This window comes from Emydura macquarii, unplaced genomic scaffold (assembly GCF_026122565.2).
Source record: "Emydura macquarii macquarii isolate MOO-44397 ecotype Brisbane River unplaced genomic scaffold, CSIRO-AGI_Emac_v2 contig_915, whole genome shotgun sequence".
In the NCBI taxonomy this organism is placed as follows: Eukaryota; Metazoa; Chordata; order Testudines; family Chelidae; genus Emydura; species Emydura macquarii.
This window is the reverse complement of record NW_027131052.1, coordinates 207,511-233,542: the sequence shown is the minus strand read 5'-3', so window position 1 is coordinate 233,542 and position 26,032 is coordinate 207,511. Positions and strand designations below refer to the sequence as shown.

The following is a 26,032-nucleotide window of genomic DNA, read 5'->3' as shown; positions in this document are numbered from 1 at the left end:
AATCCCATGGTGGATGAGGGGCTGTCATGGCGATGGAGGGACAGGCCCCGGCTCTGGGGGCAGGTTAATCCCATGGTGGATAAGGGGCTGTCATGCTGATGGAGGGACAGGCCGTGGCAGCTCGGTCCCACGGCGCAGGCAGGGCTGACATAGCAACGGATTCTGAAATTTTATTTCTTGTATCTTTAAAATACAAGAGCGGGGCAGGGAGGGTGGATCCAGCAGGGATGGAGGGAGATGGGTCAAGTGGGTGGGCTTTCTGGACGGGGAAGGGAGAGGGTGCTTTGCTGGGCACAGCGGAGAGCGGCGGGAGGCTCCTGCATGCAGAGAATTGGGGGCAGTTGAGCGCTCGTGGTGCCCCCAGCTCTCACCTCCTGCTCTGGCTCCGCTGCTTGTGGACTAGATGAGGAAGGCCAGAGCCGTGATGGCGAAAAGGGTCCCAAAGAGAATGGCCAGCACGTCCGCTGAAGACACAGGAGAGAGGGGGGTGAGGGCCACAGCTCCAGCCCCAGCCAAGGGGCCGGAGACACCAAGCCCTGGAAGAGAGGGACGGAGCCGGGAGATGCTCCCTGGGGGGGCAGGGATGGGGGCAGCCAGCTGGCCCCTGTGCAGGGCTGGCGTGCCACGGCATGGTGGGGTGAGGCCAGGCACGGCAGGGGCGGGGGGAGGTGGCAGATAGTCCCAGCTGGGGGAGGCTGTGGCCGTGGGGCAGGGAATGGGAGGGGAGGCCAGGGCTTCCCAGCTGGGAGCGCTCACCTGTGTGCAGCGAGGAGCCCAGCTATTCTGAATCTAAACATGAGACAGAGACAGCAGGTGAGGCTGGGCAGGGTTCCCTCCCCCACTCCTAAACCCGCACCCCCACCCTGAACAAGCAACCACCGCCCCCCGCCCCCACGGCCCTTACACAGCTACCCTGCTCCTACCCCGCAGCTCTCTGTGCCACCACATGTCCCCTACCCCACTCAGCATCCCCACCCACCCACCACACATCCCGCTGTGTAGCCCCCCCACTCTCCCCATCCCAGTGTGCAGCCGAGCCCCCCCATCGTAGCCCAGCGTGCAGTCAGGAAACCTGCACCCCCACCTGGTGCTCTCCTCCTGTCCCCCCAGGGGCAGCGACCGGTCTCCTTCCTGGGCACAGCCAACCTCTCATCAGCCAGTCTGTAAACCCACGTCAGCCCGTGGGCCTGGAGCCCCTCCCCAGGCATAATGCGCCGTAGGGCAGCAGGTACCAACACCCCGCCCCGGCAGGCTCTGCCCTTGCCTGGCAGCTAACCCTGGGGCACGCATGCCACATGCTGTGTTTAAGGGGATGTCTGCGATTCCTTCGCCTCCCTCCCACCCTTGGGGTTTGGGCCCAGCTCTTCCCTGCACATGGTGAGCAGCCAGCCCCTGAAACAGATGCAACAGTGTGAGCAGGTGCCCGGGCCCATGCCGGGGGAGGGGAGGGTGAAAGGGGCTGCCGGCCCTGCAGCAAGGGGCCGTACAAGCAGAAAACCGCCCCTCCCCTCAGCCCCTTTTATTTGGGTTTGGGAAAACAACTCGGAGGCTGCTCCGTCCTCTGCAGAGCAGCGATTGCCCCACTCCAGCAATGCGCTGCTTCCATCCCAGCTCACAGGGCCCTCAGCATGGCTCAGCGGCTTGCTGAGTGCTGCTGGCCGCTCCCTGGGGCTTGGCTTCTGCACCATTTCTTCCTCCTGCTTAGCTGGTTTGTGAATGCACCCACCAATTTCCAATGCAGGGAAAGCCAGAGCTCGTCCAGGTTGCCTGTTCTCACGTGCGGCCTGGCCTCGCTCCCGGCAGGGCAGGGAGTCGGGCACCCAGGGCCTGCAGCCACTTCCATGCCCACAGCCACCCAAAGCTAGAGGCTCACGTGGTCCCAGGCAGGCCACGGGCACCGCAATGAAGCTGGCATTGTTGCTCATCGTGGTGCCAGCCTCTTCCCAGTGGAACTGGTGCCTCCTCTGCCCCCGCTGGGGCACCTTCCTGCCCCCACGCCCTGTGTTAATGTTTGGGACGCTAGCGGAGGAGCAACCCTGTCAGCCTGTCACCCACCCTCCCTCCCTCCCGCAGTCCTGGCACAGCGCACCTGGCGTGGCGGGTGCACATGCGGCTGCGTGGGAGGTACTGGGGAGAGCAGCCCTGCTGACGGGATACAGAAGGGCTCAGCGTGGCCCAGGTTGGGGCAGCAGGCCTGGCCGGACTCCACGGGTGGGTTCATGGTGCCCCAGATGACAGGAGATTATATCCCCTCCTCGCTGCCTGCACGGCGCAGTGGTAGGGCTGTGCAGATGCAGATGGGCCCACCCAGGCACCGGCGGGGCAGAATCAGGGACACATTCCTCTCCTCCGAGTCTGGCTCCTCCTTCACACTGGGCAGCAGCGGGTGCGACAGCCCAGGGGCTTGCTGAGCCCGTCGCGTCGAACCCCTCTTTCCAGAGCACCTGCACTGCCTCTCCTAAACCCACCCTCGCCGGCACGAGGTGTGTTATAAGGTCCGTATTAGTGACTGCGGTTTGCCAGCACCTCCGCCCCCCTGGGCCAGGGCTCCAGCACATCCAACGGCACATGTAGCTTGGTGGGGGGGTCAGTTGCCCACGCTACAGCTGGTAACTGGGCCTTTGAGACACATTATGGGGCTCTGCCAGGCAAATATTGACCCAGCGCGCGGTATCACAGCCTATCATCGCCCAGTGCACACACACACCTGCTGGGTCGTGCACAGGGTGGTTTTGTCTCTGGGCGAGGCAGCGAGACCGGCTTTCCTAGACCACTGGTGGTTCAGGCAGATCAACAAACTCACCTGAGACGGGGCAGGGGGCAGGAGGCATCCCAGGGAAGGGCTCAAAGAAGCTGAACTGTCCAAGCCCTTTCAGAGGTACTGCTCGCCCTGCTGGGCTCAGCCAGGCCCAGACGGGGAGCCGCACGGTACCCCAGGAGGTGTGTTCTGGGGGGTCTCAGGAGAGCTGCTCCATCCTGGCTTTAGCTAGCAGGACTGGGGACACTCAGGGAAGCAGCCGAACTCCTGGATCCCTGCAAACAACTTGCTGGGACCATTCGTTCCAACTTTAAATACATTCCTTTTGTGCTAGTGCTGGAGTCAGCTGTGAGGCCAGGACAGAGCGGGGCCCCGCAGGTCAGGCTGGAAGTGAGGCCCATTGCATAGCTGTGGCCCAAGCGCTCGATGGCGTGAGCTCACAGTGAGGCATTCTTTCCTGGGGCACAAGAGTTCTCGTTCTGCCCCCCTGCCAGGCCGGGCTGTGTCACAATGGCATGCAAGAGAGAACAGCCTAGCCCCATTCACTGCTCCTTACCGGGTAGCGGGACCCGCCTCGGGCTGACCGCTGCCTGGAAACTTGCCAGGACTCCCCGTCCGTGCAGAGGCTGTGGCAGCCGGAAGTTGTTCTGCAGAACCTCATCGTCCTCTCCCTGCAGAGTGGTCTCGAGCACTGAGAGCTGGAGAGGAAGGGTTGAACGGAGTCAGTAAGCCACCCACTGGCGCCTCAGGAACGCAGCCAGGATTCAGCAAGCAATGCCCTTGTGCGAGGTGGGCTGGATTCGGGAATTCTCCACTTGTCTATGGGGCTCCCCTGCCCATTGCTGGTGCTGGCTCGTGCAGCCTAGCATGACAGCCTGGCAGAGCCACCTGCAGACAGCCCCACCAACGAACCTGCTCCTGGGACAGCAGCACCGTCTGGTTGAAGACAGTCCAGTTCACTGTCTGGTAGCAGGGAGGGGTGGTCAGGGAGCCACGGTAGCGGTAATAGCGGTCTAGGTTGGAGGGCAGCAATCCTCTGATATTGAATCCAGCAACAGTAGTTTCCTCACCTGGAAGAAAAAATATACTGCCAGTGCTCTAGAGCAGCACGGCTCCATGGTCTAGAACAGAGCAAGCACGTTCTAGAGCAGCACTGCTTCGTGGACTAGAGCTGATGGATAAAGCAGAGAGACGGCGCATTCTAGAGCAGAGCAGCTCCATGGACTAGAGCATAGCAACAGCACACTCTAGAGCAGCACAGGCCCATGGGGATCCAACTCTGGCGTCCAGCAGCCGGCCCTGGCGGCATAGCCCCAGGAGCCAGCGCTGGAGACGCTGCGCTGTAACTGCACGGCTGCACTTGGAAGGCAGACGCACAGTGCCCTGCCCTGGCACAGCCAGTCTCCACAGCCCTGAATGGGTGAGCCCAACACGCTAGCGAAAGCCATGCCATTGGAACTGGAGCCCATGAGTCCCGAGGGGATGAAACAGGGCATGCAAGTGTGGAGCAGGGACTCCCGGAGTTGGCCACTCAGTGCCGGTCTGGCTCAGAGGAGCTGCCTGCTTCTGTCTGGCATGCATGGGCCTCTCCATGCGCAGGTGGCTCGCTCGCTGCCCCCACTGCCCCTAGGCTGGGCATTAGGCACGCAGGGGCTGTACCTGTCTCTTGGACCTCATGCAGCTGCTCAAGCAGAGGCTGATAGTGCGTGTTCTTCTCTGGCCCCACCTGTAACACAGAGACTCAGCACACTGGAGAGCACAGGAACCGGGAACAGCACGTCCCTTCCTGCTGAGCCCAGGCAGCTGGGTCATAGCAGGGCAGGGTGGCGCTGAACGCGGGACTGGTATCATTCTCCCGGGCCCAAGGCGTAAGCCGCAAGCTCCCTGCCTGACCTGGCTAGGGTCAAGGAATTCCCCAGCACTGCCCTGCAGCCCCGATCCCAGTGACCCCCATCACTGACCAGTGATTAGGGCATCCCCTGCCCCCATCTGGACCAGGGAGCAGAGCATTTCCCATCTCCGCCATGGCACAGCCCAGCAACCAGGGCACTGCTCCCACCCAGATCGCCCCTTCCAGCCCCGCCCCGCCCCACCACTGCCCTTATTCCCCTCCACCTGAGAACTGCCTCTGCTCTCTCCATCCTGGCCTACCCTGCCATGCCCAGCCCAGCGATCAGAGCATCCCTGCCCGGCACTGCCCCCCACCCCACCTTGCGCAGTGACTGCCCCCATTGGCATCACCTGCAGGAAAGCTGCCAGCACAGCTAGGCCATCGGGCTGCGTCATCGCCTGGTTGGTGCTGTTGTATCTGGGGTTGTAATAAACCACATGGATCTGGAACCAAAGCACAGAACCCCTGAGGCTCCATCAGGCCGTGGTGAGTCCCGGAGTGTGACCTCAGCCCTGAGGCCCCTCCACTAGCAGCATTGGAGCTTGGTCACCTCGACAGACCCCGCACGTGGCACCAGGCGAGCTGCCAGACCATTGCGCGGTGACTTTAGCGGCAGCGCTCTGACAGTGCTGCTGCCAGCCCCGGCTGACCCAAGAGCCCCCCTCGAACAAGGCTCTGCTGCCACCAGCCTCCCCCCACTTTCTGCACCTGGGTCAGGGCTCAAGGTTGTCTCCCTGGTGCTCGTTAGCTGGGACAGCAGCATGCCCCCCACGGGCAGCCAGCGCCAACTCCTGCCCGCCCTGATGCACTGGGCCCTGGCGGCTCTGGCTGAATACAACAGGGAGGTGGGAGCGAAGCAGTGGGAACCAGACACAGGAGGAAAACACCTCTACGTATGCGCTAAACAGCCCCAGTAATGCTGAGCCACACTGCCCTGGGCTGGTGCCAGGGACGAGGGCCCAGGGAGCTTCCCCACCCCCTGCCCACGGCCAGAGAACAGCACAGCCCTCGCATGCCAGGGAGCCTCCCCCACCAGGCCAGCACGCTGGGGAAAAGATGAACCATCCTCAAGCACAATGCAGCCTGCCCTGAGCGCTCCGCACTGCCCCCTCCTGGGATAGCTTGTCCCACCCAGGGCACACCGGGGGCTGTGATGGCCCTGGACTGGGCGGGGCTGGGCTCCCTGTCCTAGCACCTGGCCAGCCCCAGGCCACTCTGGCTGCAGAGCAGCAGGGATTGTTTATCCTGTACACAGAGCGTCTCCCTCTCCCGCTGTGCAGTGCCTGCCTGGCTCCAGGCCCGTACCATGTCCAGTGTCCCTCCATTTGTGCCTCGATTCCGCCTCTGCTGCCATGTTTTAGGCTGTGCCACAAACTCTGCTTTACTTTCAGTTGCTTAACACTAGCCGTGGCAATCCTTGCCATGGGGTGCAGGCGGCTGGGCACCAGGCACTTGGACGGTGAGCTCACAGGAGCTGAACCAAGAGCAGAGATAGTGGCTGGCACACGTCGCGGGGGTGGCACCCTGCTCCCCATGGGGCTGCAGTGTGGACAAGCAGCAGCCACTGACCTGAGGGCGTCAGCCCTTCCACACCCTGTGCAGACAGCTGGAGCGGGTGGGACTGACGTGCCCACAGCCACTAACTGATGCCCACCTGGGACGCAGCAGGCAAGAGGGGAAGGGCCACGATGGATCTTTACCTCCCCGTCGTAGCGGTGGCCATCCACGGTGTGTTCTGAGCCAGGCCCTGCGGGGAGCCCCAGTGAAAGTGCAGCTGCATCGCTCTGTACTCCTGCGGGTAGCCGTCGGTAATAGTCAGAGACTCAGGCAGCTGAAGGACAACTGCGGGAGTGAGGGAGTGAATGGGTAGATAAATCAAAGGCGGTGCTATAAACCATGCACTAGCACCAGCTGGGGAGATCTTTCATGGGAACTACTCAACATGGTTTAATGGACAATAGGTCTTATCACACAGACCTGTAATACAGCCAACTGCCAAGTTCTACACCTCGGCACAAGGAAAGCAGGCTATTCTTACAGCCTGGGGACTACGTCCTGGAAAGCAGTGACTCTGAAAAGGATTTAGAGATCATAGTGGACCAGCAACTCAACAGGAGCTCCCAGTGCTGTACTGTGACACACGGGGCCAATGAGCTCCTTGGCTGTATAAACAGGGGATTACAACTAGCCGCAGGGAAGTGCTTTTACCCCTGTACGTGGCATTGGTGAGACTGACTCTGGATCCTGCATCCAGTTCTGGGGTCCACATTTTAAAAAAAGTTGAAAAATTAGAGAGAGTGAAGACAAGATCTACAAAACTGAGCTGTGTGTTACGGACAATGTCCCATGCTGAGAGACCTCCGTCTGTTCAATCCAAAAGGCGCTGGAGTGGTGACTTGATTATGCCGTAGGGTGTGTACAGCACAGCAACACTCAGGAACCTCAATCCAAACTAACTTTTAAAGTGGATTAATTAACCCCCCTGTGGACACTCTGCATCAGAATGAAAGTGACCGGAATTCAAGTGCACTAAACAAAACTGAAGTAAGGCCACTCTAATTCTGAAGAAGAGCATCCACACAGGACTTTCATGCAGTGTAACAAATCCACTTTAAATTCGTACTTTAAGCTAATTCAGATCAATTTTCCTGAGTGTCCCCGTCTACACAAGCCCTTATTCACTGAAGTACCTTAGCCCTAAGTAACTTCATGGGAAGAAGGGCGCCTTAATCTAGCAGAGAAAGGCAGAACAAGAATCAATGGCTGGGAGCTAAACACCACGTGACTTCAAATGAGAAATTAAACACAAATTCATAAGGATTTTTAATGGTGATTAACACCTGGAATACACTGCCCGAAGCAGTGCTGGATGCTCCATCTCCTTCACATTTTCAAGCATGGCTGCCTTTCTGGAAGCTGCTTTAGCCAAACACAAGTGATTGGACTCAGTGCAGGCGGGATGGGGTGTTACTCAATGGCCTGTGCTAGCCGGCAGGTCAGACTAGATGAGCTGATGGGCCCTTCTGGTTTGGAATCCAGAAATCTATGAAAGGCTGTGAAAAGGAACCTTTACTGGGAGGGGCAGAACAGTGAGCCCAGAGTTTGCCCAGTCCTGGCCCCTTTATTTGGCTTGCAGGGGGACATTGGAACTGTAAAACCAGGAGCTCCCCCACAGCCAGCGCTCCTGCACCCGCCCCGCACAGCACCCGAGGCTGGGACTGGAGTGGCTGGAAGCTCCCCCCACCCCAGCCAGCGCTCCTGCACCCTCCCTCCCCCCACACACAGTGCCCCCTGCTGGGAGAGGCTGGGACTAGTATATGAGAAATGTTTCAAAATATCCCGTCTCGTCTGCGCATCACGTGACGTGAGCGCCACGCCAGTGAGCCCAGCACACGTAACTCAGTTCATGGCACTGACCTGTATGCCCATTATTCATCAGGCCGAGCCTCTTGCTGGGGTCCAGGTTGGAACCAGACAGCACAATGGCCTGCAGCTCACGGCTGTACATTGTGGAATTGGTGTCAATGTTGATGGGTGATTGCATTTGACCACCGCAGTCCGGGAAATCTGCCTTCCACTGTGCCTTATCTGTGAGGGGAAGAGAGACATGAGTGAGTGAGCCTGCTGGGAGAGGGAGCCTGCTGGGGAGAAGGAGATGTGCGCAGGAGGGATGGCTTTGTCTCGGGAATACCCTGCAAACAGACTCTCGATCCACGAGCAGAAGCTGCAGCACTCGTGGGATTGGTGATGTCAGAGGTCTGAGTGCACGAGCGGCCTCTGGGGAGCTCAGCTCAGCTACAAACGCCTTCCCTCCTGAAATGCATGTGCCACAGGAATTCTGTTGGCCATTCCGTGGGCCCCTGGTGCAGAGCAGTGCATTTAGTAGCACTCAGTCCAGCTCACTCAAGGCCACCTACCCCTGAATTTTACCCGAGTGTCTGAGGAGAAGGGTGGATGAGGGGGCGGGACCTGCCCTTGTGAGCTCTCCCCAGGAGCTGTGCAAACAAATCAGACGTAGATTCTTCATTCTAGTGTATAAGTGAGATAGAGGCAGAGAGAAATGGTTCCTTTACTGTTATGATAATGATATAGAACTGTTCAGTGTGGACTCCATCTTGTTAGTGTCTTGAAGTGAGCTCTTTTCTGACACTTGTACTATTGAACCTAAAAATATCTCGCTAAATTTTCTGTGTGTGAGTGAGAAATGTATGTGCACCAACCTAAACTGCTCTGACAACAGAAAGGGAGTAAAGACACCAACTGCCATCCTGATCCTGAAGGCCAAAGAATAGCTATCGATGACCCTAACGTGCAAATAAACGACCCTAAAGTACAGAAGGATCTGCCCTGGGAACAAACAAAGCACAGAAATAAGAGAATCCTCCTGCTTTCAATTAGCTGGTGATTAACAACTGTACTGAACCCAGAGGCAGCAGGACACAGCAAGGCCCATAGGCTGACATGAGAGGCAGCAAGTATAAGAGATGGGTAAAAACATGGAAACTTTGGGTCTCGTTCTGCAATTGTCATCTTGGAGCATCGGAATCGCGTCTGACAGAGGCCTGGCTCCCTCCTCGTGCCCAGCCTAGTTGGTCACTAGGCTGGCTTGAGCAACGCATAGAAGGACTGGTCATTCTATCACAGCAGCTTGCAGAACTTTATGAAAGTGTGTGTGAATGTGACTGCTTTTTGATATTCGTACATGTACAATAAACGAGGCATATTGCCTTGTCCCCCTGAATAAGATCCTGCCAGTCTTTTCTTTTACAAGTATAACATTTTGGAGGAGAATTGAAAAAGGGGGGGGAGCATAGCAGCAGCCCACGATTATTGTAAACATTGGTGTACACACCGTCGGCTTTAGTAAGGTTGGCAATATAGAGAAAAATCTGAACATTTGTTTGTTCTTGCATGCGCGTTTGTTTGTTTTCTCGGTTAACCAGACAGATGCTGAAGGACATAGGAGGCTGTTGTTGCTCTTTCAGGAGTTGATATTAAAAATTGCTCTACCAGGAGTTAAAAAGGGTTGCTCTTCTGGGAGCTGAGATATATAAGTTTTAATGTAATTGTTGTTCATGTTTTATTGGGGAAAATGTTCAAGAAAACGCAGCCGAGAAATATCCCCCAGGAAAAGCAGGAAGCGCTGCCCTCTGTACAAGAACTTACACCCTTTAAGCAGGTTTTGCAAAGCTTTGGGCACAGCCCCTGGACACCAGAGCCACTGTCAACTAAGCTGGGATAGGGGCTGGGGTGTGGGTTCAGATGCTCTGGCCCATGGAGCCCCACTTCCAGATTTGTTGTTACTTTTCTTGGCTTAGGCTTTCCTTCTCCCCCTGCTACTGCTGCTCTCGCGCTCTCTCTCTCTTCCTTCCTCCCTCCCCCCCACTTGCTCTTCTGTTTTTCTGAGATTTTGATGGAGGGAACTTTGGATGCACTTTGAATGTGAAAAAAGTTGTGTTGTTTTTGGACAAAGCATAGACCTAAGGCAGCTGTGTTGCAAAGACAGTACTTGGTGGCTCAGGTTTTAGAAGAACAATATGCAACCTTAAGAATGAATAAAATACATTAGAATCAGCTCAGTAAAACACAGCACTCTGAGTAAGGGAATGAAGAGTTTCAGATTACAAAACCATGTTGCCAGTGAAATATTAAAAGCTCTGGCAGCAAAGAGTGACATAACAATGCTAAGATATAGTAAATTGGAGGCAAAAGTGATTTAAAGGAAAAGAGAAGAGTTAAGAGAATTGCAGTTGAAAGTTGTGGAAAGAGTTATAAGAAAAGAATTCTTGGTTTCCTTGCAGCCATTCTGAAGGAAAAATGGGCCCTTTTTCCCAAAGGGATGGTCTGTGAATCCTGACTGAAATAATTTGAATATGTATGATTTAGTTGAAATCCCTAAAGGAATCAAGGGTTTCATTGGAACTCAACTGCCTCCAAATGTATAAAAGGGAATGTAATGTGTGTACAGCTGTGTAAAAATAATTAGATTGGTGCAAGGAAGAAAAAAAAAAAAAAAAGGGAATTTGTGTGTGCAAATATATTGTGTATATCTGTAAGGTTTTAAGGCCCTAAACTAATATTTCTGGTTTGTAAAACCCTGTTTTGTAAGTTTCAGATGAATTGATTTGGGTTTTTTTTAAAAATAATGCCACTAAAACTCCATTTTAAGCTTTCATTCAAAGTTGCAAAACTGACAAACACCTTTTTGCCAGACACAGTTGAATTAGCTCTGTTTGGCTTTGTTATTCAGCATTTAACCCTTGAGAGGTATCTCAATGCTTTATAGGGTTAATATCTTTTTAAATAAGGACCAAAGAATGTGGCCATGGTTGTGGAGGGGCAGCCAAAAATAAAAGAATGAAAAAAGATTCTGGATTCTTTTTATTTTTGGTAACAAAATAGCAGATCAGAGCTGCAGGAAAATAATAAGAAATTAAAAGGAAAGTGTCTCCTTGGAGCAACATGAGGGGTAAGATGCAAATCACTGAGCCCTAAGGAGACTCTGAGTAATCAGCCTGTCACTTTGGTAAGGGTACATAAAAACTCTAAGCACAAAACAAACAGTTGCATCTTATGTAAAAATGTATATGGTTAATATAATGTTACAGAGAAGTGAAATTATGAAAGAAATGTATATTTTCCCATGACATATGCAGTGTATATTGTAGAAGGGTTAAAAGAAATGTAAACCAAACTTGCTACTTAATTAAAAGCCTATCAGGGCTCAGAAAGGAGGCAGGATAGGTTGTTTTTTCTTTTTCAGATCACTCTGTGCTTTAAGAACAAACAAAAACTGACAACCAGTGGTGTCTGTTGATGAAAATTACATCGAGGACAGAAAAAGAAGAGAACTGCACAGAGATGGTAGCACAAAGGGGCTGCAGTAGATAATGGACACAAAAGAAAGGTAAGAAACCCGTCTGTCCTAACCAGTGTCCCTACAAACTTACCCTACCAGAACTCCAAGGATGTGATTAAATTAAAGCCTGTGCAAAGATTCCACACTGGCCTCAGAGACAAATTGTCTAAATAAAAGGCCTGGTAAAACAAGATACTTACAAACAGCCACTTGTAATACATTTGATGCTAATGTTATTGTTATTATTAAAGGTTGACAGAAGTTCAATGAGTAACCTTGTAACAACAAATAATGCCTACAGGTTGGGTTTTTTTTGGTGGGGGGGGGAGGCAGGAGCGGGGGGAATAGTTATTGAAAATACACCTCATGTTAAAAAGACATGGTAATAACACTTCTCAGCTATTAACTGTAGATCATCTTAAAACTTGGCACAGCAGAGAAAACATTGAAAACCTGGACTGCTGTATAAAAAGGGAAACTTGGGTACACCACCTCATGAATTTAAAAAAAAAAAAAAAAAAAAAGGACGCTTCACCCTAAAACCTTAAACGATAGAAGCCATTACAAACCTGGCCTGCTACAGAACAAAAACACAGGAACATAGCAGGGTAATTCCTCTGTTTTGCCTGCAGTCAGAAAGGACATTTGTAAAAGAAAGGGGGGGTATTTTAAGCAGTAATCTGCCACCCTCCAAAGAGGGTAGAAAAATGTCCTTTTATCGTTCAGAACTGCAGGAAACTGGCGCCAGCAAAACGGCTACAGAACAAAACCATGGATCTACTGGTGCAACAAAGATTGAGTTTTGTGTTTTTATGTTTTGTGTTGTTTGTCTTGTTATTAACAATGTTGTGTATGGTATTGTGTGTAAAAAAAAAAAGGCGAGATACCGCATGAGGCAGAAAAGAATCAATGAGCACTGTAACTGTATTTACAAAAATATCTCTATCAGGTAGGAAAGAGGAGAAATAAAGGGAAATCAAGTTCAATGAATTTGGAAGGAAAAAGGGGAATGAAAATAGATGTCTTGGCAGAAGTAAAAGTGCCAGCTAACTTTGCTAACAGAGTCCTATGAAAAATGTCTCCTGTGACACACCCTGTAAGCCTCTGAAAATGTTAGTAAGCCCTAAGCAAACCACCAGCCAGGGCTTGTGATGAATTTGCTAAGCTCCATGTGGGTGGTGTGCTCAAAGCACAGTTAAAAGTTCAAGAGTCCCCTCCCAGGGAAAAAGGGAAAGGAGAAAAGGGACTGAGGCCTGGCTGGGTCTGAGAGTAAAAGTTAATTACATTAGCTTAAATGTTTTAGTGATAGCTCCCAGGTAGTGAGGGGGAAGGTTGTTCTGCTTTGTGTTTCAGATTAACAAATGCTGGAAGAGCTTGAAGCACCTAGACAAATGCCACTATGCTATTAACCCTTTTGACACTAGTAACTCTGTTTGTGTATGTAGCTGATCGCTGTGTGTGTGTCTCAGAAACCGGTGTTCTATGCTTCTTGTTAACTACATACATCAAGTAGATTATAATCCTCATGAAAATAGATGTTTTTGTAGCATTGTAGCGATTAGGAGATGTACTTTTGAATGTCAAGTACCTGAACTTAGATCCAATCAGTTAAAAGTAATGTACACTTTTTATTCTGCTGTAAAACCTGCAGCACTTGAAATGAATTAGACTGTTTTACCAATGTTGCTTGTACGTCCTAATTTGCAGAACCACTTGCACTGCCAAGGGAAGGGCGCAGGGTCATGGTTATTGTGCCTCATAATGGCAAAGTGGGAATTGGCCAGCATCTAAAACATGAGTGGTGGGAGGTATTGTTGCAATGGCTCCCCACTGACATGGGAATCTTGAGTTTGGCCTTGCGCCCCGCTGTAGTGATTTTGGGGTTGTAAATAATAGTGGTTCTCGTTACCAGCTACTGGTATGCTGGAGCTGGTGCCAAATTTAAATTTGGCAATGTTCTCCAACAGAGCAGCCAGTGGCTACTGCCACCCTTGCTCCTGTCCTGGAAGGGAATATACTGAGTTTGTCGCCCCTCTCTCCAATGGCAGCTGGGGGAGACGGCTGCTCGTCAGTTGCTGGGCTGGAGTGCTGAGTATGGGATGCCAACACGACGATCATTTGCCCGGTCTCAGGTGAGAGCCTTGAGCTTTCGTTGGATCACAGCTCTGGGGCATCCAGAATAAATGTGACGGCAGTTCTGTACAGCCCCCGTCTATAAAAAGTGACCTTTCCAGGAGAGGAACTGTAGCGGAAAGTCTTAATGATCATATCTGTTGCTAAGAGCAGCCAAAATCAGTCGGCCTTTCTGCAGCCTGCGCAGCTATGGCATTACTAAGCCAGGAGGGGCGGGGAGCCTCTTGCTCACACAGGCTGGAGGGCTGTTTTGGGATAAATCCCAGGGCTGGAGCAGTTCTCCGAGCAAATACTCACCATTGGTTTAGGGCCAGAACCAGGGAGGAGCAGTTTCGGGTGAACAAGCAATGACCAGGAATGGTGCGCACCCAGAGAGGAACCATTCAGGGCAATGGTCCACGAACTCTTTCAGTCGTGCCCCTGCCTTACCAGGTCTGCCCTGCCTGGGAGCCACAGTCAGGAATCAGGCCAGGAGCTGGGTCAGCACCATAGATGGGGCCACGGTCAGGGCTGGAAGAAGGGCTGGGAGCCAGGGCCGCGGTTGGGGCTGGGAGCCTGGGGCCAGAGTGGAAGTGTGACTGGAGCTGCAGCCTGGGGCCGGAGCCAGGGCTGGAGCTGCAGCCAGGAGCAGGGCCAGGCCAGGAGCCAGAGTTGCAGTCAGGGTTGCAGTCAGCACCAGGGGCCACAGTGGGCGCGAAACTGGGGCAGCGGCTGGGAACGGCGCTGTGTCTGGAGCTGCAGCCAAGGGGCTGGGGCCACGGTTGGCTGCAGCGACGGGGGATGGGGACCTAAGCCCGAAGGTAAGTGGGGAAGAGGTACCCACAAGGAAGCAGAAGGAGGAGGGTGCAGCAGGGGAGGCCTCCCGATTCATACTGTGAAAGTAGGCCAATCGGCTACTTATCTCAAGTGCCTGTACACAAATGCAAGAAGCCTGGGAAACAAGCAGGAGGAACTGGAAGTCCTGGCACAGGCAAGAAACTACGACATGCCTGGAATAACTGAGACTTGGTGGAATAACTCTCACGATTGGAGCACTGTCATGGATGGATATAAACTGTTCAGGAAGGACAGGCAGGGGCGAAAGGGAGGAGGAGTTGCACTGTATGTCAGAGAGCACTATAACTGCTCTGAGCTCCAGTATGAAACTGGAGATAAGTCAGTTGAGTGTCTCTGGGTTAAGCTTAGAAGCAAGAACAATAAGAGTGATGTCCTGGTGGGTGTCTGTTACAGACCACCAGACCAGGAGGACGAGGTGGATGAGGCTTTCTTTACTCAACTAGGGAAAGTTTCCAGTTCACAGGCCCTGATTCTCATGGGAGACTTCAATCACCCTGACATCTGCTGGAAGAGCAATACAGCAGAGCACAAACAATCCAGGAAGTTTTTGGAGAGTGTCGCTGACAATTTCCTGGTGCAAGTGCTGGAGCAACCAACTAGGGGCCGTGCTTCTCTTGACCTGCTGCTCACAAACAGGGAAGATTTGGTAGGGGAAGTAGAAGTGGGTGGCAACCTAGGCAGCAGTGACCATGAGATGGTCGAGTTCAGGATCCTGACAAAAGGAAGAAACGAGAACGGCAGGATACGGACCATGGACTTCAGAAAAGCGGACTTTGACTCCCTCAGGGAACTGATGAGCTGGATTCCCTGGGAGGCTAATATGAGGGGGAAAGGAACCCAAGAGAGCTGGCTGTATTTTAAAGAGACCTTATTGAGGGCACAAGAGCAAACCATCCCGATGTGCAGAAAGAATAGCAAATATGGTAGGCGTCCAGCTTGGCTTAACAAAGAAGTCTTTGGCGAGTTTAAACACAAAAAAGAAGCTTACAAGAAGTGGAAGCTTGGTCAGATGACTAGGGAGGATTATAAAAACACTGCTCGAACGTGCAGGAATGAAATCAGGAAGGCCAAAGCACAATTGGAGTTGCAGCTAGCAAGGGATGTGAAGGGGAACAAGAAGGGTTTCTACAGGCATGTTACCAACAAGAGGAAGATTAGGGAAAGTGTGGGCCCCTTAGAGAATGAGGGAGGCGACCTAGTGACGGAGGATGTGGAGAAAGCTGAGGTACTCAATGCCTTTTTTGCCTCTGTCTTCACAGACAAGATCAGCTCCCAGACTGCTGTACTGGGTGGCACAGAATGGGAAGGAGGCGAACATCCCTCGGTGCTGAAGGAACAGGTCCAAGACTATTTAGAAAGATTGGACATACACAAGTCCATGGGGTCGGATGCAATGCACCCGAGGGTGCTGAGGGAGTTGGCTGAGGTGATTTCAGAGCCATTGGCTATTATCTTTGAAAGCTCGTGGCAACAGGGGGAGGTCCCTGAGGACTGGAAAAAAGCAAATCTAGTGCCCATCTTCAAAAAAGGGAGGAAAGAGGATCCAGGGAACTACAGACTGGTCAGCCTCACCTCAATCCCTGGAAAAATCATGGAGCAGGTCCTTAAGGAATCCATTTTAAGGCACTTGGAAGAGAGGAAGGTGATCAGGAACAGTCAACACGGATTCACCAAGGGAATGCCTGACCAACCTGATTGCTTTCTATGATGAGGTGACTGGCTCTGTGGATGTAGGGAAGGCGGTGGATGTGATATACCTTGACTTTAGCAAAGCTTTTGATACTGTCTTTCACAGTATTCTTATCAGCAAGTTAAGGAAGTATGGGTTGGATGAATGGACTATAAAATGGATAGAGAACTGGCTAGAGCATAGGGCTCAACGAGTAGTGATCAATGGCTCCATGTCTACCTGGCAACCGGTCACAAGCAGAGTTCCCCAGGGGTCGGTCCTGGGGCCGGTTTTGTTCAACATCTTCATTAATGATCTGGAGGATGGGGTAGATTGCACCCTCAGCAAGTTTGCGGACGACACTAAGCTGGGGGGAGTGGTAGATACCCTGCAAGGTAGGGATAGGATACAGAGTGACCTAAACAAACTGGAGGATTGGGCCAAAAGAAATCTAATGAGGTTCAACAAAGAAACGTGCAGAGTGCTCCACTTAGGAAGGAAGAATCCCATGCACAGCTATAGACTGGGGACCGACGAACTGGGCAGCAGCTCTGCAGAAAGGGACCTGGGGGTAATGGTGAATAAAAAGCTGGATATGAGTCAGCAGTGTGCCCTGGTTGTTAAGAAGGCTAATAGCATATTGGGCTGCATTAGGAAGGGCATTGCCAGCAGGTCACGGGAAGTGATTATTCCACTCTATTCTGCACTGGTGAGGCCGCATTTAGAATCTTGTGTCCAGTTTTGGGCCCCCCACTACAACAAGGATGTGGAGAAGTTAGAGAGAGTCCAGCGGAGGGCAACAAAAATTATTAGGGGGCTGGAGCACAGGACTTATGAGGAGAGGCTGAGGGAACTAGGCTTGTTTAGTCTGCAAAAGAGAAGAATGAGGGGGGATTTGATAGCGGCCTTTAACAGAGCAGCCGGCAGCTGGGAGATGAGAGACGAAGCCCAGGCCAGGGAGCTGAGCTGAGCTGGGCCACAGCAGCAGACCGAGAGGAGCCCGAGGGGCGTCCCAGAGAGCAGAGCCGAGCTGAGCCGCACTGATGCTGGAGTCATTCGGCGCTGGTTGCAGTGAGCAGCTGGGCAGAGCTAGGGGGACCCTGGGCAGGGCCTGGCTGCAGGGAGATGCCACTGCTCAAGAGGCCTTGGAGGAGATCATGACCCAGACACTGGGGATGCAGACACTGGGGGGAAGGGCCCTGTCTCCTAGAGCCTGGGGGGGTGTGGCCACCGCCAGAGCACGTGTCTGACCCACGGCATCCCTGCAGCACAGCCAGGCAGGGGCCTGCAACATGTGAAACACAGACGGTGACCGTCCCTCACACCCCAGAGATGCCGTGTGTGGGGCCCACGGGCCAGGGGGCAGCGCTGACTGCTGTCCTTTAACCTTTCTCCTCTTTTCTTCTGTGTTTATTTGATGTTTGATGGCTGTTTGTTTAGTAAATTGCATTGCTTTGAACTGCATGCATCCATCAGTGGGGCAGGGAAACGTCCAGTGCGGAGACAGGCTCCCGGAGTGGGGACACCATAGCCCCTGCACTAAGGGACCACGACAAGATTGGGGGTTGAGCCCCAGGAATCCTGGGCCCAGCCTTGTCGGGGGTACAGGGACCCCAGCACACAGGAGAGCGGGAGGGGAGCCCTCGAGGTCAGGCCAGCCTCTGGGTAACGGGAGTGAGAGCGAGGACTGAGATCCTTCCGCTAGCCAACTCCACCGGGGAGCTGCCCTCGGACTCGTGCAAACCCCAGGAGCCTTGGGTGCCGCCATTTGCAAATAGATCAGTGTAACCCTGCTGGTGTGAAGCATGAGTAAAGCCACCCTGAGCTCACTCCCCTGGCTTTGGCCAAGACAGCTCTGCGCTGTACTGAACACACCGATAGAGCTAACGGGGCAACTGAATGAGCGGAGACCCAGGGATGCATTGAGCCTTCTTTGGACTGGTGCAGAATCTGACATAGGAGATCCTGGACTCCGAGCCCCAGCCCCTGGCTTGTCTCAGAAGGGGCAGCTCTGACCATTGGCAGGTCTGAGTGAAACCTTTCCAGGGGACCCAGTTAGCATTTTGGAGTCTAATTCATCAGTACCTTGCACCTTGTCTTATCACTGACCCCAGTGCAAAGTGAGCGTAAGGCATCCCCTCTCTCACTTACAGGGGCAAACGAGACACAAGGTGCAGGATAATGGCCACCTGGGCCTTGGTGTGAATTTGGGGAGGACAGCCGATAGCATGGGGTGGGGAGAGAGGAGCAGGCAATCCCGGCATGGAGCGAAAGAAGGAAGCAAAAGAGCCCAGCATGGTGGAGTCTGCGAGCAAGGAAGCTCAAGGAGCAAAGCAAAGGTGCTGTAGGCACAACCGAAAGTCCCAGCCCCAGGTAAAGGCCTCAGGGGTGTGGGATGCCAGTGATGTAGGGAATTCTCTATCCAGCTGGAGGAATCCAGTGGGCTGCCCCTGCATCCAATTCACCAGGCAGGCAGGGTCAGGAGCCTGGCTTGTGCCCCTGGGCCACTGGAAGCCGAAGAGCTGGGAGCTGCACACAGACAGCCTTGCTGCATAATGGACTGCACGTGGCAGGGGCACAGGAGTGAGTGTGAATACGGTGGAAATCACCCCAGAGGAGAGGCAGTGCTTCCACGCTGGGGGTGGACGTTCCAGCAGCGGGAGCAAACCCAGGTGTGAGGGAACATGGAGCCAGCATTGACCCCAGAGACGGGTGAGGTGCACCTCAGTGAGTGAATGAACCTTTTCGCCTGTGGGAGCACAGACCAGATGGACAGCGAGGGCCCAAGAACAGCTTACGACAGGGTCACCCCCTCTTCTCTGAACATGAGCAGCTCCCACCTCTCTCTGGGCCGGGCAGGCCCCAGAAATACTTGAGTGTCCCTCTGGGCTTGGTGCAGAGCCAGCCCCTGCTGCTAACCATGGGCAGGGCAGGGCAGGGCAGGGCAGGGCACGGCGGAGCATGGGAGTGAGCGTGGAAGCCCTGTAATAATTAACCCTGGCTGGCACGGCCCCAGGGCCTGCTGTGTGATATGAAAGGGTAAGAGTAACCAGACGTATTTACCTGCATAGCTCCAGTGACTGTGGCCAGGACCTTGAAAAGAAAAGAGAGAGAGAGACTGAGAATAAATGAAATCCGAGCGCTGGCAGCAAACAAACCAGTTCCAGGCAGCCTCCAATCCCCGCCCAGCCGGACTGCCCCACACTTGCTCCCAGTCCTTTGATGTAGGGCTCCCTCCCAGTTTCTCACCCTTCCCCCTTCTCCGGCTCAGGTGAGTTGGGAGCCTCCTTGTGGCACCGGTGCAGCTGAGGAGTCACAGACACACACACGCCGAGAAAGGCCCCGTCAGAGGGTCTCTCTCCTGCTCACAGCCCGATGTGAAGCACCTGGAACATTCTTGAAATTCTGGCCATTTTAAAATGATCTGAGTCTGATGAAATTGCAGTTTCCCAGTCACCGAGAAATTTAAGCACTGGAACAAACTACTACCCCAGAGTGGATTCTCCATCTCTTGTCTACATGCCGTTTCTGGATGATGCTTTAGTTTAGCTGAACACAAGTTATCAGGCCCAGTCCAGGGACAGTGGGGTGAAATTCGCCAGCCTGGCCTACACAGGAGGTCAGACTGGGTGAACCAATGGTTCCTACAGGCCTTAAAATCTAGGAGTCCACTTGTTGCACAAGGGAGCCGGCCTGGAGCACCACACGCTGCCCCAGAGACAGGCTCAGCGCTTAGTTAGGCACCCAGCGCACCCCACGGAGCTTGAGAGCGTGTGACAAACACGGAGGGGACACAGAAAGGAGGGGAGGGCTAAGATTGCCTGCTACAAGATACCCAGTCTCAGCTTTCCCCACTGGCTCGTCTGCTCAGCCCTGACTGCTGGCAGTTTCCCTGCGGCGCAGGGGCAGAGATGTATCTTCAGGAGGCAGGGATAGGTGGTTTATGGAGCAGCTCCAGGTGCATGCGTGTGTGGCGGGGGAGGTAGGGACGGGGAGGCAAGGTGCTGCTGACCTCAGCTGACATGTACTTGCATGACCAACCCCCCAGACACCTGCCTGGCCATACACAAGGAGAGGCGTCAGGTGTCCTTGCTCCTGTTGCCTTGGGCCCTGCAGTCACTCAGGGACGTGGCGGAGGCAGAGTCCAGGAAGTTGCATTCCCATTGTTTCACACCACAAGGGATTGTTCCACTCCCCCCACCCCCACACACACCCACTCAGCTTTGCCTCACAATCTTGTGCCTCACTTCCCAGAAAGGCTGCACCACACAGGGGAGAGGTGCTGGGGGAACAGAGCCAGGGCTCCACCCACGTAAGTAGGAATGCCAAAGGGGAGGACCTGGGAGGGGACCCCAACTCTTGTATTTACCTATGGGCAGACTGTCCTGCTGCCTCACCCCAGGGGCTAGAGGAGCAGCCGCAGGATCTCGGGTGCTCTGCTGGCCTCAGACATGGTGGGGAGCACAGTGCTGCAGCATTACGAACTCCAGGACACTGACAATGCCAGCAGCAGCACAAGGGAAATGCTGGGAGCTGGCTTTATCAACTCCTTCCCAATGGATCTAGCTGGGGAGTGCAGGCTGGGCAGGGAGCCTAAGTATTTCCATAGCCTTAACTCCCAACAGGCCATCGCTCACCAGCCTGGGGTGCTGATCTGCAGGGCCTCAAGCGGCTTCACCCCACTGTTGTGCAGAGTCCATCCACACACACACCCCAACACAACAGGCAGATCCCCACCTGCATCTAAGAATTATTTTTAGTCAGAGAGATTCAGGCACAACAAACGTCACTGTTCAGGCCCACAGTAAAATGTTTCATAGCTGGCAATGTGCATTTCCCTGAGCTCAGCTGCCCTCTCCCTTCAGACCAGCAGAGTTGATCTCTCTGTGAGTCTCTGGCCAGGCCACCTTGTGCTGTGAGCCTGTGAGTTCTCACGCTTAGGCAGAGCTGGGCCTGCAGCACCTCAAAGGAAAACCTACATACTGCCCAACGTGGGGAGGGTGAGCAGGGCTCTGCTCGCTGCCTCCGCATCGAACCAATGTCCCAGTATGGTGCAAAGAGGCACTGCTGGAGAGGCTGTAACGGCAAGGACCTGTCCACTTGTGGGCTTTAACAATCCCACCGCACTTTGCACACGGGATGTTAACACTGGGCCCTGGCCCCAGTTATATCCTGCCACCTACATTCCCACGGGTACAGTTTTCTTCTGGTCAGAAATTGCTGAGTAGCATTGCTATTCGCTGTTAAACAGTTGCCATGTACCACACCAGAGGTGGATGTATTTCAGTGGTGGGTGACGTGATCTCTCAGGGGGCGTGGAGGCTTCAGTGGTTATAACTTCAAAAGCCTTGAATGAAGTTCAGCTGGCCACCCCCCTACCCCAGTTTAGATTGCCACAGTCACAGGGTAATGGGCAGGGTGAAGATTTTGCTGTGGGGAGAACCCAGCCAGGGAAGCCAGCAGAGAGAGCTGGCACTCTAGGCAGGCTCCGCTGTCAGTGGGTTCAAAGAATCTGAGCAGTGGAGAGAGCCGGTGACCCTGTCCCAGCCCATCCCCAGAGTCAAGGCAGACTTCAGCCCACCCCAGCGCATTCTCTAGGCTTTTGTCAAACCCCGTGTGAAATGCTCCAGCTGACAGGGCCCTGGCCATGCCCAGGGAGACCGTCCTCTGGCAGACACTTTCACAGCCTGAGATTCAGCTCAAGTTCTCCTGTTTTAATTTCAGCCTCTTCCTCCCAGTCACCGCACACAGCCAAGTGCAACAATACACGTCTCTCTAGCTAAGGTTTCTAGGATGCCTACCATGGCAGTACCTGAGCGAGTGCCAGCTCTATTCCCTCCTTCCTGCTAAGTTAGGGCAGGAGCCGCCCATAAAGGCAAGCAGCTTTGCATGTCCACACTGCACCGGCAAGGAAGGCAGTGAAACTGGAGCCTGGCTGCTGTTGGGGCAGGGGAGGGGCTGAAAAGACTGTGGGTTGGAACCAGTCCTGCAGAAAAGAAGCAGAGCCAGGGGCTGCCCTGAGGAATTGGTCACGATAGAGGCCTTCACTGGCCTTCCACCAGAGGGGACTGTGGGCCCAGCCCTGCTCTCACTCACAGGCACTGGAGTGAAACGGGAGTGACTCCTCACCTCAGCACACACCTGTGTCAGGGGAGGGAGCCAGGCTCTCTGCCTTTTGTGTTTGCCATCTGTGTCCTCACCTCCAGCCCCCACAGGAAGGGCCTAAGGGGAGTTTTAGGCTTGAAAACAAGAGCTCAATACAGGATTACATTGGCTGAAGTTCAATGGCCTGTGTTGTATACAGACTAGCTGATCAAACAGGCCCTTCTGGTCTTGAAATCTGTGAAAGGGTATCAAAGGAAGGAAGTCTGGCTGGTTTGGTGTTTGTGGGTAACATGTTCCAAGTTCCACCTCCCTTCTAACTCAGCCACAACCGTAGTCAGCTTTCGAAGACAGAACTTCACTAGGCCAGGCTGGCGAAGGCTCCAGCCGGTACAGAACGTGGCAGTCCATCGGCTCAGCAGCACAGGACACGGAGCACATACCCCGCTGCCCCACGCTCTGCACTGGCTCCCCAGATCTGTGGCCCGACATTCAAAGGCTAGGCCCTGGCTCCTCGAGAGAGCCCCTCCCTCCACGCCCATCACCCTGTGGGGGAGGTTCCCGAGCATGGTAGACGGTGCTGTCGCAGGCCGTGGGCCCCGGCTATGGAACTCTCAGCCACCTGAGAGCAGAGAGCCTGAGCCGCAGAGGAGAGAGAGAGGCTGTAATTTCTGTTTAGTGACTGGGAGGCACCAGCTATGGTGAAAAGACAAGGCACAGACAAGCTGAGAGAGAGAGACCTGCTCGACTGCCCAAATGGAGCAAGGAGGAGGCAGCCAGGTGCCAGACCCTCCCCCACGGCAGGTTCAGGATTTTGGTGCCTGAGCCCTCTAAGGTTTTTAACACGACAGAGGCTTGTTCACTGGCCCACCTCAACACTCCCCCCCCCCCACCACTCCCCCCCCCCCCGCATGCTACAGAGCAGAGCTCCCGCCAGCATTCAATGGGTGCTGGGAACCAGCAGCTGTGAGCACTGCGATGGCACAAGGACCATGTGGCATCTGCATGTAGAATGCTGCCCGCAGGAGACGCCCCTTGGGTGGCCCACCAGCAGTTCTGTGAGCTCAAGCGGGAGGCGTCCCAGCACAGCACTAGGGCCCAGGCTGGCGCTGTCCTGGACTGGAACCTCTATCCATGGCCTCCACCGCCCCCAGGCTTTGCCAAGGCTTAGGGTGCACTGAGCGGCTGGCTGGAGCCAGTGGAGCAGGACAGGGCCCGTCGTGCACAGCCAGCGCAGGCATGGCTGCCATCAACCAGCACGAGGGAAGTGGGCCCTGTCGCTCAGCAGCAGGTAGCCTCCTCCTCGCTGGTGGGCAGGGCTGTAGGGGCTGACACTGAATCCCTGAGGCGTCTGCAAAGCGCTTTGAGAGCAGGCCCCGGGGAAAGCTGAAGGCTGCAGCTCAGAGGAGCATCTGTCAAACAGCCAGCTCTTGGTGTGTGGTGACCTGGCTCCTAGCTGCTCTGCAACCGGCTCAGCCCCACAGACCCCTCCCTCTCTGCTCCGCTCACCCCCTTTCCCAGACTCAGCACTGGAACCTGGGTTACCCTCGCTGCCTGATAGACACAAGACCCCCCCCGGCCTCGGCTCCACCCCGAGATCCCCTCCCCCAGCAACTGAGGAGGATCTTATCCCCTAGTGCCAGACACAATGCCAGGGATCCCCAGATCCCCCCTAAAGGTGCCAGGCCCTCACGCCAGGCCACATTCTTAGACAGTTGCTCCCAGAAGACGAGGAGCTCTCCCCTTCCAGATTCTCACCCTCCACCTCGTGGGCACGGCTTCGATGCTGCCCCCCTTCCGCACCTCTGTCCTGGCACATGCCCATAGGCACTGCTCACCTGATGCTCCTTGGCTCCTCCTTGCCCAGGCCCCATGTCTTGCGCTACTTCTCCATGGCTCATTGGCCCCTCCACTCCATGATCCCCTGCCTTCCCCCCCTGCCTGTCCCCTCCACACAAGCACAGCCCATAGGTACGGCCAGTCTCTAGGGCTCTCTGGGGTACACCCCGGGCACCACCCACGCGCCTCACTTCCCAGCCTGAGTGCTAACTGACCGTGTTTAGAAAACTTGCTCTATTGCAAACCTTTGTGAGTGTCTCCAATCCCCAGCTGGCAGCTCTGCAGCAGGAACCGTTCCCTGCGTTACTGTGTCGATGCAGGACTGAGGATGCAGTTGCATGGTCCATGTGCAGGTTCTGGTGCCTGGGACTTGAGCCAGTTCCCTCCAGCAGCCTCTGCTTCTCTGGCGGAAGGTGGCAGAGGGCAGGAACGAACCAATGTGCCTTTCCCAAGGCAGCCTGACGAATCTCGCCCTCATTCGCCTTCCCCAGGGAGAGGCTGTTTCTCCCCATCACTCGTAAGAACCTCCATGCCCATTGTATCAGGGCTGGGTCTCTGTGCCAAGTACAGACTGGGTGGCTGCGTGATTGACAGGTGAGGGATTGGCAGGGAGGGCTCCCAGGGCTGCCCTGCTCTGCAGCTTCCCAGCCCTGCTGCCTGTGCAGCTCCCTCGAGTGCCACAACCCTATAAAACTAAACCACAGACCACGGCTTCCCCGAGTCACCCCAGCCTGAGCGGCCCTGATGGAAGCAGCACTTCCAACCAGCTGCATGCGCTAGGAGGCAAGAGGCAGGCTGCAGAGACCGGTGCTGCAGTCTTGCCCAGCCCAAGAGCTGGGTGAGGCCATGGTGGTGCTCACAGCTCAGCACAAGATGTCTAGAGGCTGACAGGGCAGGGAGGGGGAGAGCGGTAACGTGGGGGGAAGGAGGGTCGGTGGGGGGCTGAGATGAAGTGGGGATGACATGGGGTGAGGATGACGAACAGGTGAGGAAGAGGGGTGAGACAGTGACAAGGACAACGTAGGGAGTAGCAGGCCCCGACTGCCCAGCACCCTGCACTGCCCTGCCCAGGACACACTAGGCTCTGCCCAGGGTCTCCAGCTGCACTCATTGCTGTGTTCTCAGGGCCAGCCCTGCTCTCAGTCCTCTAGACCTGCTGCACTGTCTTAGCTCCCAGGAACCCCCTGCACATGGACCACACACCTGCATCCTCAGTCCTGCATCAACACCCCCTGGGACCTTCCATCATGAAACATGCCAGCAGCCCTTCGCTGTATTGCAGCACCAGGCAGGCCCCTCCAGCACTGACACCACTGCATCCCCACTCCCACAGCCCTGTACTGCACTAAAGGGGTGTGAAGCAGCACACGGCAGTAGCACAGCTCTGCCCGTATCACAGCAGCGTGTCTCAGCAAGGTCACACCAAGAGACCAGAGCCACAGATGAAAAGCACCATAAAACAGCTCAGTATTGGACTAGCTGCAGCAGCTCATTCAGGTCCAGCCCCAGATGCCTCCACTGCCTCCAAGCACCTTAATGCCCACGTGGCTGTGCCACAAATCTTCCCCACCCCGAAAGCCTCCCTGCCCATGCAGCTGTGGCAGCTCAGCCCTGCCTGGGCTCCGACCGTACCAGTCACATGCCATCACTTTCCCCTCAGTGTTTGAACTGTAACTGTGCCGTTGACATTAATCCCTTGGCTCTGATGGAAAAAGGAATTAGTGTGTGGAAGGCAGCGTGGGGCCCGTGAGGAGAAATGGGGGCTGCAGGAGATGGCTCAGGACCTGTGTGCGGGGAGCAGCCTCGTGAGCAGGAGAGGTGTGTGCATGGTGGGACGAATGGGACCATGCAGGATGTCAGCCTGCCTGACTCTGCTGGTCCCTTGTGCCCTTAAGATCTGTAAGTCTGTGTCTATAAAGAGGGGCCTACGGAGAGTGAACGGGG

The 26,032-nt window shown here is 54.7% G+C and overlaps 2 protein-coding genes across 2 annotated transcripts in view; both read right to left on the bottom strand.

Moving 5' to 3' along the window:
* Positions 1-2,612: 2,612 nt before the first annotated feature.
* On the bottom strand, positions 2,613-24,068 carry LOC137149919 (carbonic anhydrase 9-like). The gene is given in 9 exon segments (XM_067543571.1): positions 2,613-3,456; positions 3,671-3,828; positions 4,418-4,484; positions 5,000-5,092; positions 6,350-6,399; positions 6,402-6,491; positions 8,067-8,237; positions 19,211-19,240; positions 24,008-24,068. Coding segments are annotated over 9 exon segments (876 nt in total). The 3' UTR covers positions 2,613-3,300.
* Positions 19,093-26,032, bottom strand: part of LOC137149888 (myosin-IIIb-like) — a 126,771-nt gene continuing 119,831 nt past the window's right edge. Inside the window, exon 30 of the mRNA XM_067543509.1 lies at positions 19,093-19,240. The gene's annotated coding sequence lies outside the window, so the exon portion shown is untranslated. The remainder of the gene's footprint in view (positions 19,241-26,032) is intronic.